General features: G+C 53.3%; 1 protein-coding gene across 2 annotated transcripts in view; it reads left to right on the forward strand.

Moving 5' to 3' along the window:
• The first annotated feature begins 1,845 nt into the window (after window positions 1-1,845).
• The window catches only part of PRRX1 (paired related homeobox 1), a 72,143-nt gene continuing 59,734 nt past the window's right edge, over window positions 1,846-14,254 (forward strand). For both annotated transcript variants that reach the window (XM_082702811.1, XM_082702810.1), the window contains exon 1: window positions 1,846-3,269. In XM_082702811.1, the coding sequence (XP_082558937.1) occupies window positions 3,029-3,269 (241 nt within the window). In that variant the 5' untranslated portion in view covers window positions 1,846-3,028. The remainder of the gene's footprint in view (window positions 3,270-14,254) is intronic.

Consider the following 14,254-nt stretch of genomic DNA (forward strand, 5'->3'; position numbering starts at 1 on the left):
AAAGAAACGTTAAATTCGACTGTCAGCGAGGGTGGAGGAGCAGGGCGAGGCTCGGGCCCCGTGCGGGTCTGAGCGGGGCCCGCGAGCCTGCAGGAGGCTGACCCGGCGGCGGAAACCGGCGCTGCCTCGCTCGGCCTGCACGGAAGGGAGGGCCCCTCGGCCTTTCAGCCCAGCCCGGCCGGCGGGACCCCTGGGGAGGACCTCTCTGTGCGATTGAGTCGCGTCCCTTCGAGCGAGCGGGTGGCACCGCCACGTGTGCGGCCCAGCGGAGGCTCGCGCGCGCGGCGGTGCGGGCGATCCCCGCGGAAGGCGTCCGCCGCCCAGCAGCACCCGCTAGCCCTGCCGCTCGGCTCGCACCGGCCCAGACGCGGACAGACGTTTACTGCCTCCAGCCCCGACCGCTGGGGAGACGGAGCGGCGGGCGCGGCGCACCGCGCGGCGCTGGCGGGGCTTGGGGCTCCCGGTCGGGGGTGCGAGCGAGCGGGGGCGGGGGGCGGGTGGAGGGCGAGGGGGTGGAAATAGGAGCGGGGAGTGGGTGGACTAATGATGAAAAAGTCTCCTCCATCCCGGCTCCTTAATTAAATGCATGGAAAGAACCGCGCGAGCACATCTGGTTTCAATCTGCAGCCCTTTGATGGCATCAAATGTTCTTTTCCCAGATCGGGGCTGGGAGTTCTGGGCTAACTATGGCCGTTTGGAGCCCAGAAACCATTTACACACACTCGGACCCTTCTTTCTCTCCAGTCGAGCCTCTGGGCTATAGGAGGGAGAAGAAGGGGGGAGAAAAAAGTCTAGTAATCAAGCCAGCGGGAAAGTGTGTGTGTGTGTGTGTGTGTGTGTGTGTGTGTGTGTGTGTGTTTGCAGAACATAAAATGCCACAAATAAGCACTTAATATTTTACTTACTCGTCATATAGTAACTCATTTCTAATGAGACTATTAAAGCTGTTACCAAATTCCAACAGGTCATGAAAAAATCCCTCAGCACCTCTCTGTTCCTTGTCAAGTTAGGGCTCGGCAGACGGGCGGCCGGGCATTATCCCTAGTCGTGGGAGCTCCTCTCTCCCGCCCTGTCCCTCCTGCTACGGCCGCTCCCCCGCCCGCCCAGGCACCCGGGTCCGACCCTGTGCTCTGCACCCTCGCCTGGCCACTCGCTCCAGGAATGCCCCTGACTCCTGCGCATCTGGGCAGCGCGACCCTCCCGACTCCGCGTTGTCGCCTGGGGAAGCGACCTTGGCCGCACGGAAGAGGTTACGAAATTGGCCAGGGTGGGAGGAGGAGGGCGCAATTAAGCTCCGCTCCTCGAGTTCTTTCCTCCAGCTAAATAAATATGTAAATTTCCGACTGCCCTGGCCCCGGGATTCCGAGCGGCGCGAGAGACTCGAATCGCCTCGGCACCGTCCCGATCTCCCCGAACCTGCCTTCGGTTCGCGGAAGAAGCGTGGGAGAGCCTCCCGTTCTTTTATGACATGACTTAATAGGCTGTCTCTGCGGAGCCCAACGGAGCCTTAATTTGCTTGCTCTCGCCTTCGTTCTCTCTCAGACACTCCCCCAGCCCCCCAAACTGTCAGAACGACAGGAAACGCTAAAGAAAAAAAGGGCAGAGAGGAGAAAATTTGATTGAGATAGTTGTGGATTTTTTCCAACAAGTTTCCCCGCAGCTGTTATCAAAACATGCAAATGAGTTTTTCCAACAGGATCTTAAACAAATCTGGAGGAGTTAATGCCCAAGCACAATAATCAGCCCGTTTGAAGTGACTGTGGGTTTCAGTTTGTCTTGTCTCCCCGCGACACTATTGCAGGGAATGATAATTAGACCTTTACTTTAAAAGTCCAAGGGGCTCTCTCGCTCTCTCTTCCCTCCCTTTCGCTCCCTCCTCCCCTCTGGCTCCCTCCCTCTCTCTTTCTCTCTGGCTCAGATGTTGGCAAAGGGGGTTTTCTTAATCAGACTGTTTTTTGGTCCGAAGGAAAGGAGGAAGAAGGAGATTGTGATGGAGAAAGGGGGTCTGTAAAACGTCAGGCACCGCACAAAGGCTTTGCCACGTAATTACAGGCTCCTATTAAGTCGAGATCTGCCCTCCCAGGGGTCTCCAATTTTCTTGTATTCCCTACAAAGCCTCCTCTGCATGCCAGTTTGTGCCTTTTGAAGTGCCAGAGAGCTTCTTGATCCAACTGAGAAGGAAAAAGGAGCTCAGCGAGAAGAGGGGGAGAGCGAGCGGGAAGGGAAAGGGGGAAACCCACCACCACCCTCCTTCGGACTCTTGAAGCCCTTTTTTTTTTCTTCTTACGAAAAGTAAAGTGAGAATCCTGCTCTCCAATACATCTGCAAGACATCACCCTCTCCTCCTGAAACTTTAGTCACTCCTGAGAATCCACAGGAGTGCAGAGAGGGGGAACACGTTTTCTTGAAGATGTTTTAAAGCTGGAACAAGCCTTCTTCTGTTGGTGCTTGAACTCTTGCCTGGGAATAACTTTTTTAACCTTGAAAAAAAAAAACCACTTTGATTCTTCTCTCCCACCCCTTCGTCTCTCTTCGTCTGTTTGCCTAACTCCCCCGCCCTGCTGGCCTCCCCTTTCCTTTCTCCCCCTTATTATTATTTTTAGTGTGTGCGTGTGGACGCGTTTGGAGAGCTAGAAGGAATTTTTTTTTTCTCCTGACTTGAACATAGGGTGACTTTTTAATTTTATTTTTTGGTGTGGATTATCTCCTTGGACCGCGCCGGACTTGGCCTCAGGAAAGCAACCGAGGCTGTCGAAGGCTGTTGGTGCAGAACGCTCGCTCTGCAGAAGGGGGTCCCCCGCCCTCTTTCCATTTTTTTTTTTTTTTTTTTGTGTGTGTGTGTGTGTGTCCTTAGCCTCCTTCTCTCTCTCTCTCTCTCTCTCTCTCTCTCTCTCCCCTGCTCTCGCTCTCGCTCTCTCTCCACTCCCCCCTCTCTCTTCCCCACTCGGCTCCTCTCCCCCCTCGAGCCCACAGCGTTTGGTGTTGATTCGAGCGGGAAGAGGGGGGTGGGTGGGATCGGAGGGAGACCATGACCTCCAGCTACGGGCACGTTCTGGAGCGGCAACCGGCGCTGGGCGGCCGCTTGGACAGCCCGGGCAACCTCGACACCCTGCAGGCGAAAAAGAACTTCTCCGTCAGTCACCTGCTAGACCTGGAGGAAGCCGGGGACATGGTGGCGGCGCAGGCGGACGAGAGCGTGGGCGAGGCCGGCCGAAGCCTACTGGAGTCGCCGGGACTCACCAGCGGCAGCGACACCCCACAGCAGGACAGTGAGTGAGGGACGCATGCCCGCGGGAGTGTGTGTCCGCGACCGGGGTCCGGGGTCCCGGCTGGGCGCCTGGAACCCTCCCGGACCGGGGAGAGAAAGTCGGGGGCGAGGAGAGGTGGTGTCCGTGGCCAGAGGAAGGGCCAGGCACACCCGGGGAGGAAAGGATGATGAAAAGGGATCTGCCGAGGGTGCAGCCGGGGCGGGCGCTGCAGGGAGGTCCCGAGGCCCTGAGGTCGAGCTTAGGGACTCTGTCCGCGGAGGACGCTCGCCGAAGCCGACTGGGCTGCCCCCCAGCCCCGGGCGAGCCCCGCGGCCAGGTCCTCCTGCCTGCGGGGCAGCCGTCCTGGCAGGAAAGGAGGGGTGGGAAGTCGGGGAGCCTGCCCTGTTCGTGAAGGCAGCGGATTAACGATGCGAGTTGGGTCGGGAGGGCTTCTCCCAGGTCTCGCGCGTGTGGGTTCGGGGGCAGGCGGGGCCGAGAGGCGGAGGGCACCGCGCGCAGCGCCGGGACCCGCGCGGCTCCTGCGGCTCAGCGCGCTCGGGGCCCCGATGGCGGGGCGTGCGGGAGGGGCTGCGCGGGAGCGCCCAGCCCCAACCCGGGAGCCGCTCTCCGTCCTCGGCCGTCGCCGCGCTCCACCTGCACATGGGTTGGAGATCCCCGGCAGAATCAAAGGTCCGTGCCCCGGGAAAACTCGGGCAAAGCAAAAGGGGCGTCCTTTGGGGTGAAACCCGGGCTCCTGCCCCGCTCCGTCCCGCACAGGAGAGATGCGCAGGGAAAGCGAGGACTCCAGTGCCTGGTCTGGTGTCGCATTCCACGAGCTCTCCCTATTGGCCCTAAGTCCTCCCAGAAAAGTCCACGCAGTCTCCCTTTCCCATCCCTCCGGACTGATACCGAGCCCCCGCGGAAATCTCGACTGCGTTAACCGCGCCTTAAAAGGTGGCGGCAAGTGGATCCATGCGTTCTGGAGTCTGTTACAGACCTGTCCCCTGAATCAGCCCAGGTGACATGGGTCTTGATATTTCCTCCTTGAGACTGCAGGAGTCTGCACTTGGCTGGAAGTTTTTTAAATGAGGCAAATTCTTTTCCATTTCATTATTTGTAGACTGTTATTTTGTCTTCAAATTTGGAACCTGTGAAAACAGGAGATCCCCTAGGCATGCTTTCATTCAAAAAAAAAAAAAATTGCCAATATCAGACTCTCAGGAAATAGTACGGGAAGGAAACCGGGCCCAGAGACAGCTGGAAGCAAGGCCCTAGCAAAGCTGTGGGAGCCCAGCAGCGAGCCTCAGTGAAAGGAGAGGCCAGGAGATCCGTCTCTCCCCAGGCCGCCCGCCCCTTGCCCGCTTCCCCAGGTCCAGGCCTACAATCCCCTCAGGTTTTGTTTTGTTTCCTTTTGTTTTTAAAGCCAAAATTGAACTGGAGTCAATCCCCCGTAGGTATTCCCAGAGGCAGAGGGCGATGGGGAATTTGGACAGGGTCATCTGGCCTGGCCTGGCCTGTCACTAGAGAAAGGCGGCTGCTCTGAGGAATGAAGACCTGGTGTTCCCAAGTCCCGCGTAATGGCTGAGCACAGACGCCGAAGCTTCCTTGTTGGAGATGTAGGTGCTGCGAGGGGGTGGGGGAGAGGAGGGTGGTTCGTGCAGCACGCGCTGTCCGCAGCGGGAGTTAATTGTTTGCCTAGACACTTTGAACTCCGGGGAAATGCACCGCGAAATAATGGGATTGTTCTTAAACGCTTTTACTAGGGAAAATTTAAATGTGCAAAGAGGGGGAGAATAGTGTTCCGAATCTCCAAGTGCCTATCGCCCAGCTTCACTGATTTCTGCACTTTCTGCCGGTCTGGTTTCGCCACGGTTATTTATCAATCAGGACACTTACCACTGTTGGGAGAACTGGAGGCCGGACCTACAACAGAAAACAGGGTCGTGAAGAAACGACTGCGTAAAAGATCAGGGTGGGGCGGGAGGGACCAGCCATTGTTGCTTTACCCCTAAAACAAGCGGGGGGTGCGAAAAGCAGGCTCACGGGGGCCACAGCAAGCCCAGTGGGCGCCGGCCCTGATGCGCGCGGGATGCCGACCGTGCCTGCCCTTTGGCTCCGAGGAGACGCCTCGGAGAAGGGAGCCCGGGTTCACGGTGGCCTTCTAGTACGGACCGGAGGACTCTGGGCTTGGAGGCCGGCTGGCGGGCACCCTGGAAGCTGAGGCGGTGGCGGGGAGGCAGCCCAAGGTTGACTCCCGTGAAACCCAGGCCTGGCGTGGCTAAGGTCGCGCCGCGCACGTGGCGTCCGCGGGTATGCCCGAGGACAGGAAAAGGGCCTAGGCGAAGTTGGGGACCATGTGTTGCAAGGGAAGGGGATGAAATCTCCGGGTACCTGCCTGATGCAGTCTTAAGTGCTTGCATCTCCGAGTTTCAAGGAGTAAGGAGGCCTGCCTAGTGGGGAGTGGGCAGGGGAAGGAAATTGAGGTTAGGATACTAGCCAGGAAAAGGATAGTTAAGGCAGAAGGATGGTCGACAGACCCTTCAGAAGGAGGTAGCAGAAATGCAGACCCAGGTGGTGGGGACAAAGTGACTGACCGACACTTGGGAAACCCGATAGGCCTTGCTTTCATGCGATGGCGGGGGGCCTCTTCTAACAAAGGGTTGTTGCTTTAAAGAAGCGATGTTTTCTCCAGCTCCTCACTCATCTCTGAGATGAGGACAGGAAGGTCTGGTAAGTGGGGCACAGGGTGTCCAGTGGGGCACAGGGTGTCCAGGAGGAGCCTTGTCCTTAGCCCTTGCCCCCCGCCCCAGTCAGGTGTTGCCGAGGGGTCTGTTGTGAACTACTTGAGTGAGGACGGGCGGGCCCTGCTAGGCTTCCAATCTGCAGTGGACAGTGAGGCTCAGTCTGTGAGTCAGAGAGGAGAGGAGTTTTCAGTCTTCGGGACTAACGTGGGGCTCTGGACCGGAAGGGGACAGAGAGCCACACGGAGAGTCAGGTGCCCCTTGCGGCCTGCTGGAGTCTACCCCCAGGGGGAAACCATAATCTCCTTTGGAAAACATGGGAAACACATAAAAGACATGGTTTACTCTTCCAACTCTATGGAAACGTTCTTCTTAGATTTTCTTTTCAGCCGAAATCAATGAGACATATTCCATCTACACTCATGCTGCAGAGTTTCCAGTTACCACCTGGCGTGATCTTCGCATGATCCGGATGGGAGCTTCTGTCTGCTCTCCCTCTCTGCTTACCACAATTCTCTTTCCCCTTGGTTCATGCTCATTCCACTTTCCTCTCTGTAGAACGATCCCTCTTCCCTTTTACTGGTTTTCCCAGCCCAGTAAATGTCTCAGACTTCTGGGTTCAGATGCCTTAAGTGTTTAAAAGAAATGGTTCTTTAACTGTTAGGAATCCTGTGGCTAATGGGGGAGTATGGGGTGTGAAGGGCGGTAGAACAGGGGAAGCCTGGGAGAGAAAAGAGGAACAGGTCATAAAAATAGGCAGACCTACTCCTAAGAGGACGGTGCATCTGCTGTCATTTCTTAATCTGAACTTCTGCAAACTCTTAAAAAAAAAAAAAAGCTCCTGCTTTCCACGTTCCCAACCTCTAAATTAGTGAAACCAGATTGTCCTAATAAGACCTTTTGTTGGAAACACATGTAGTCATAAAAAGGTAGACGGAAAGTCAATTAGACACGCGTGCACACACGCACACACTCCCAAACCAGTGCTAAGTGTGTACCGGGGCACAGCTGGGCCCCGGGCCTTTGGCGGGATGCGAATGCAGAACGGTGGCACGGGAAATCGATTTGTCACAAAGGGAGAGGTGTAAACGCGGCGCTAAGGAATCCACGGCCCACAGTCCTCCCACCACACTCCCGGGCCCAGCTCCACCAGCTCTCCCCCACCCCGCCCCCCAGAGGTAAGCCCAGGGAGCTGGAACATCTCTAGGGGGCTCCCTAAGTGGGAATACACAACCGAGTATCAGTTTCCCTGGATTTTCAGCATTTCTAACACCCAGGGCACCCTTAATCTCTGCGGCAACACCCGGGGTCCTGGAATCAGTGCTGGCACTCTGAATTTGGGCCTCAGTTATCTTGATTCAAAGGGGAGCCCACGATCTATATCATTTTAAGGGTAGCCTAGAAGCTTTTTCTCTTTACAGGAGGCAATGAAATCCAGGATGGAGGTAGGTCACTGAGTTCCCCACGGTCGCATGTCCAGTTCAGAGAAAAAGAGGTGAAGCTTGTTTCTATCACAGGCAGGGGCAGGGCGCCGGACGGCCTCCTCTTAATATTTTGGAAAAAATGGACCACCTGGCAACTCCCCCCCGCATTGGGTAGAAGGGCTGCTTGGAGTGGGATCTGAGCCTGCATAGTCAGAGGCCCCAAGCAGCCAGTACTCACTAGGGCTGCAGATCGCCCAACTCTAGAACAGTGAGCCCCTGCCTCCCCTGTTCATTGATCCCAGGGAGCCCTTTCCAAGACTCCGGAGCGCCTCTGCCGCTCCTCAGGTGTCACGCAGCCCTGCATTTTGGCAAAGCGGCTTTAATGATCCCCCACATGCTTAGGTCAGAACATAGGGGCGTCAGGCGGGCAGGCGTGGATCACAGGGAGCCCAGCAGAGCCTTCCTCCTCCCAGGGGCATCATTTTAGATTTTACCGCAGGAGTGAATAAATCCTCTCCAACCCAACAAGATGTCACGCACACCCCTCCCCTGTGGAAAAAATTACAGCATCTTCAGAACCAAAGATACCTTCCTATCCTACTGGCTCCGATCCACTCTGATCCGAATCTTAAAAGGCGCCCCCCCACCAGAGATCCTTTCCCACTTTTAAACGGTATCTGTAGATTTTCAGCTGGAGGTCCATTTGATTTTTATTTTAAAAGATGTGTTTCTTTTACAATCCCGCTCCTGTGACACCCTACTTACCTGCGCCCTCCTTCAGCAGGGCCCGCCGCCCCCAAAGCAGGCCACTAGCTCCAGGAGAACTCAGCTCCTTCGCAGGAGGGGGGCCCAGGGGACTTGGGGACTGGGGTGTTGCAAATCTGTGCGTGCCTACCTGTGCACGGCTATCCCTGCATGGCTCCTGCTCCTGGTGGTGCCAGCTTTCAATGGTTCTGAGAAAATCTGTTTATTTTTTTATTCTTTGAGAGATGGAGTTAGAAGAAGCCATAGGAAGTACTTTTTTTTTTTTTTTTTTAAATCAGGGAGCATTCTTTATTGAGGAGATGAGGCTTGCTTTTCTCCTCCTCCTCTCCTTCTTCTTCTTCTTCTTCTTCTTCTTCTTCTTCTTCTTCTTCTTCTTCTTCTTCTTCTTCTTCTTTGCAGAGGGTGAAAGTTTCTTGGGGAAGAACTCTACCCCGAAGAAAGAGTAAAACTTGGGTGTTCAGCATCCTCTATTCAAACCAATTCGAAAGGTCATTCAAGAGGATTCTTGCAGTATTCCTCTGAGCAAGAGATTAGATATTTACAGGAAATACTCGGGTAAGGGGCTAACTTCCTATGTCCACTGGGTGTGCAAACATTTACAGGACTACCTGTGCGTCCATGCCATTGTAATCTGATTAGTCTCGGCTTCCAATTCTGTTTTAATGTGATGCAGGGCCCGGTACCACCAGCCTCAGGCTTGATGTCTTTTAACTCCCTTTTCAAAGATACAAAGAGGATGTCTATGTCAACAGCATTAATATTTATCCACGAGAATTTGGATTCTTGTATTTAAATCGCTTGATGAGCAGACTAACAATACTCAATTAAAAATTAACTGGAATAGAAAAACAATTTCGACAAACTGCCACAATCTCCTTTTCTCTGAATGCCCTTTCTTATTAAATCAATAAATACGGAGATACATTGCCCAGACATCTGAGGAGAGACAGTCAGTGTTGTTTGGGGGTTAGCGGGTTTGTTTTCCACCTATAGAAGTTTCTGAGTAAGATGTCTCTACTGTGGTCCGAATATGAGAAGATTCTTGGTGTGGTCATTTGTCTAACTTAGTGAGGCAGGCTTACAGAAGTAGCTGTACAGAAAACTGTGAACTATTGGTTTTAGGTTTCCACTTAAAATCACTACATCGCACTTGTCCTGGAACCACTTTTCTTGAAAAAATATTGGGAAGACGAGTACAGGGGTGATAGTCACTTCAGGGCAAGGTGGGGGAACAGGCACAAACAGTGGTTGGTGGAGGAAATTTTGTAAAAGAAAATAAAGAAAACTTGTCGGAACAAATCCATCGCACACAAGAGTGACTTCTCAGGAGAGTCCAAGGACAATCAGAATCTTACGGATTCTGCAGCTCCTGTAAAGCTCCCAGATACAGGGACGAAGTCAGGCCCAGGATTCGTCCTCGCGCGAGGGATGGCCCAGCCCTTCTGCCGCGCCGCGGAACCAGAGCGCTCCGATCCGCGAGCACGGATCTTCCCGAGGCTGATTTTGGCCGCTGTCGATGTCCCCAGACTGGGCTTCAAATGAGGAATGGATCTGAAAAATGCGTACTAATGTGGCTCCCCAAGACTCGAGTTACTAGAAAGAGCAGGGGCCGGCCCGCTGGTTCCTATCTTGGTGCGTGGAGCTGTCTGCGCGCGGCTGGACGTGTCCCTCGCGGGCGCGCGAGGAGCGACTGTGCCGGGACGTCCGGGCGGGGCGGACCGCGCTCGGCCCGAGGGGAGGCTCTGGCGGACCCTCGCCCTGGCGGGGTGGAGACTGGAGGGGGGACGGAGAGTTCCTCCGCAACTGCAGTGAGGAGCAGACGTTGGACTGGACGGCCGCGCAGACGCCGGTGCCCCGCGGCCCGCACCCCGCACCCCGCATCCGGCTGGGACACAGGTGCCGGCTCCCCGCTGCGGCCCGCGTCTCCCCGCGTCTTCCCGCGTCCGAGGAGCGCGGGTAGCGCGGAGCCAGCAGGGTGAGCGCGCGGGGAGCCAGGCCCCAGCGCCCCGGCTCTGCCTCCTCCTGCCGAGAGGGGGCGCCCCCTCCCCCGACCGCGCCCGCAGAGAGCCCGGGCCCGGCGCCCTGCAGGGCCGCACGCGAGCAGCCAACGACGGGGCGCGCCGGAGCCGCGAGGACCCTGCGGGGCCGCGGACGCGCATGCGCCGCGCGCGTCTCGGCAGGAGCCCGGCGGCCGCTGGTGGGCCCCGGCCTGCGGGGCCGCGACTGCGGGTGAGCCCCACCGCGAGGGGCGCTGCCAGGGCTCCGCGGTGCCAGCGACGGCGCGTGGGAAGGGCAGGGTCCGTCTCCGCGCAGGCGGGCGGGCCTCGTGTGCAGGGGACCCGGGGTTGAAGAAGGGGCAGCGGACTGCAGAGCCGGCGCCGGCCTGTGAGGGGCCCTGCGGGGACACCGCCTCTTCCCGGGGGGCAGACACTGGCCGTCCTAGAATTGGGCCCTGCGGTTGGAGGAACCCTCTTTCCCTCGAAGGAAGGGCAGTACTTACCCCAGGTCTTGTGTGTGTGTGTGTCCCCAGATTGAACTCCTGGCTTCTGCCCATCTTCCCTTTGGGGGCAAGAGTTTCAGGTGACTCACAGGACGTAGGAGGAAAATTCTTAACCCCCTTCCGTAAATCTTGGGATTTTCTACTTCTCTCCTACCACACCCTGAATCTGGAGGTCACCAAGTCAAGGCAACCGTGGGAGCAACCAAGGGGCAGAAGGAACACTGTCTTCTTAGCAGAGATGGTGGGTCATGCGGACCTTCCAGATAATCTGAGCTGGGGTGTTCGTGAGCAACAGAAGGGCCAGGCCAGGGCTGCCAGGGAAATTGCATTCCCACAGACGTTCGTCTGAGAGGAGTAACATTCACCCCATTCACTTAATTTCTCATCATCAGTCATGTCATTATATTTTAGAGGACCTCACAGTGCTGGAAGGTGGTGTAGTTATAAATAAGCATAAAAACAGATGCGCGCTCTCCCAGTACTCTAAATGTATATGGGGAGGCCAGAGCTTCTCAAAGAAGAGTCAGATACACAACTTAAGGGCCAAGGAGCCCAACTCAATCAAAATTTGAGTCAGGATATGCTAAGTTGAATCAGCTTGACTATGGGGCAAAGTGAAAGTCCTAGCCAGCACTTCGGTTGTATCTACAACCCCATTTGCTCAAGTTTCCACTGTATTTATGCACACAGATTCGTGCTGGTGTGCAACAGACTTGGAAGATATGGCCCAGGCCTGGTGGGTGGTGGGGGAATCAGGGTCCAGCTTCCTGCCTTTGTCAACCACCCTTCTTTGCACTCCTTGTGGCCTGACTGGTTGTCCCAGAGGTGTCTGCTGCCAGGAAAACTCGTGCCTAGAGACCATGGAAGCCTCCTAAATGGCATTTTGTAAAATCCTCAGAAAAGGAGAGAGCTGTTGAGCTCAATGAAACCAAGTATTTTCAAGTATTTTTCCTCTCTGATAATTCATTTTATAATAGCCCACTTAGAGACTTCTCGGAAGCAGAGGTTTGGGGAGCTGGTTACTGCTTCTTTTTAAGGTAACTCAGGAATACATGTAAGTTGAAAGTTTCAATGGAAATAGGTATTGAGTCTAACCCTTTACACCTGAGTACTGACAAGTAGCCATTCATCCAGAGTGGGGGGTGACTCTCTCTCTATTTTCTACCAGGCCTACTTCCCTAAATCCTGGTCTGGATCACAGCAGTCCTCTACCACTGGCATAGCTGCTAAACTGTTGCCTCGGCTCAGTGAATGCGTCAGTGGGAGAATCACCTCCCCGTGTCTAGGGGATCCCCTTTCAAATCCAGCCTAAGCACTGGGCCCCCTCTGCTCCCCTTCTGACTTTATACCATTTGCCTAGGAGCTCTCCTGCAGGCTCACCTTTTCTTTCTTTCCCTTTTTCTTTTCTTTTCTTTTTTCTTTCCTTTCCTTTTCTTTTCTTTTCTTTTCTTTCCAAGCAGGCAGAGAGAGAGAGGGGGAAGCAGGCTCCCCACTGAGCAGAGAGCCCGATGTGGGGCTCAATCCCAGGACCCTGGGATCATGACCTAAGCTGAAGGCAGAGGCTTTAACCCACTGAGCCACCCAGGCGCCCCATAGGCTCACCTTTTCAACAATATTCACCACCTGCATACTGAAGACCCCCCAGGTTACGGCCACACGCCCCGCCTTGGGACTGCAGGTCCATGTGCCGCCACCGATTCAACATTTCCATGTGAACTTGGCAGAAGTGCTTCAGACTCCAAAACAACAAAGTGTGACACCCAAGAGCTCCCTTTGCCCAATCGGATCCTCTTACAGCTTTGCCTGTTTTTCTCTAACACAACATGGGGATACAAAACTCAGAAATTTCAGACTCATCCTGACTCCTTCCTTTCCGCCTCTGTCCAGTCCATGTCCAAATCTCAACAAGTTTACCTTCTAAAATCACCTGAATCCATCTCCTCTTAAAAATCTATAATATCTTTCCTGCATGGCTCTACCAGCCTCCAAACTAATGGGGTCTCCCTGAGTCCTTGCTTGTCCTCCCATCTATAGGTGGCGCACAGGGTGGATATAATAGATCCTCAAGGAGAATTTGCTGAAGGAAAAAGGGCATGTGAGTACATTCTTTTACAAACATATTTTTAAAAAATCATGGCCGTCTCCTTTAGAACTCACAATTGCTTTATATTTTTTAAATTTAAATTTAATTATCATATACTATATTATTAGTTTCAGAGGTAGAATTTAATGAATCATCAGTTGCATACAACACCCCAGAGCTCATTTCATCAAGTGCCTCCTTAATGCCCTTCAGCCAGTTACACCCTCCTCCTCCCCACTCACCTTCTATAGGGAACCCTCAGTTGTTCCCTATAGTTAAAAGTCTCTCATGGTTTACCTCCCTCTCTGTTTTCATTTTATTTTATTATACCTCAGGACCAAATTTGTCCTGTTTGGTGTTTTTTTTTTTCTTAATTACCTTTCATAGTCTATATTTGCATCATGTCCCAGCAACCTGCCCATTCACACAGAGACCAGAACTGTTCCCTTACTTTTCCCTAGTATGCAAGTTAGGCTGAAACATTTGCCCATGTCCTCTAGTCCCCTTTCTGCTGCTCTGACTTCTCTTAGGAGATGTCCTTGATCCATACGTCTTCTTTGCAAACCCAGCCATGCCACCTTTCAAGGTTCTGCTCCTTGTGACATGTTTCTTGACTGCTTTCTTTTAGACCAACCAAGCAAATCCCTTCCCTCGATGCTTTACTGTAGAAATAATCAGTGCTTTTTACAAGTATTGCTTAATTATTTTCTAAGTATGATATGGTTGTTAATATACCTAGAGGATTTTCTTAAGATGAGAGATTTTGAGGGGAGGGGTAGGGGAGAGGCATAGTCCCACTATATATAGGAAAGCTGCAGTAAGCAAATTAAGTAGGTCTTCTTCTTTTTTAAAGAGTGTGGTTCTGCTGTTTTTGCAATTTCTAGCCATGAGTAGTTTTTCTTAATATAAGCATAATGCTGAAGTGCAATACATGCTCATTTTAGAAAATGTATTATTTTACATTAAAAAAGTTTAAATTGGAAAGTAAAATCACCCATATTTCACCACCCCGAAATAGACGCAGTTTGTAGTTTGGTATTAAAATATTTCCTTTATATTTTTATACAGTTTTTATATTAACATTCTCCATTACTGATTTTTCTTAAATTAACAGAGGAATTTTCATCCCATTTTCAAAGATTGAGTTTCACCACAAATTAAGAAAATACACAAACATATAACCCACTTGCTCTCATCAGAAAATTACACACACATACAAACAACAAACAACAGCTCCGCAAGGATTGTGGGAGCTGTGACGTCACTCCCATTTCCCAGAGTTCCGGCTTCCGGTGGGCCGGCTCCCAGCAGTAAAGACCTTCAGAGTAAACAGCTTCTTTTTCTTTTCTGCTTGTTCTAGCTGGGAACCTTCCCTAGACATGAGCACATGTCTCCTTTTGAAATTGGAAAAGCCTGCATAATACTTAAAGGACATTCCAGGACCACAGTTGGAGAGCTACTGCTCAAAAAATTAGTTTTTACATGGTTTAGTA

Source organism: Mustela nivalis (genome assembly GCF_964662115.1).
Source record: "Mustela nivalis genome assembly, chromosome: 16".
Lineage (NCBI taxonomy): Eukaryota > Metazoa > Chordata > Mammalia > Carnivora > Mustelidae > Mustela > Mustela nivalis.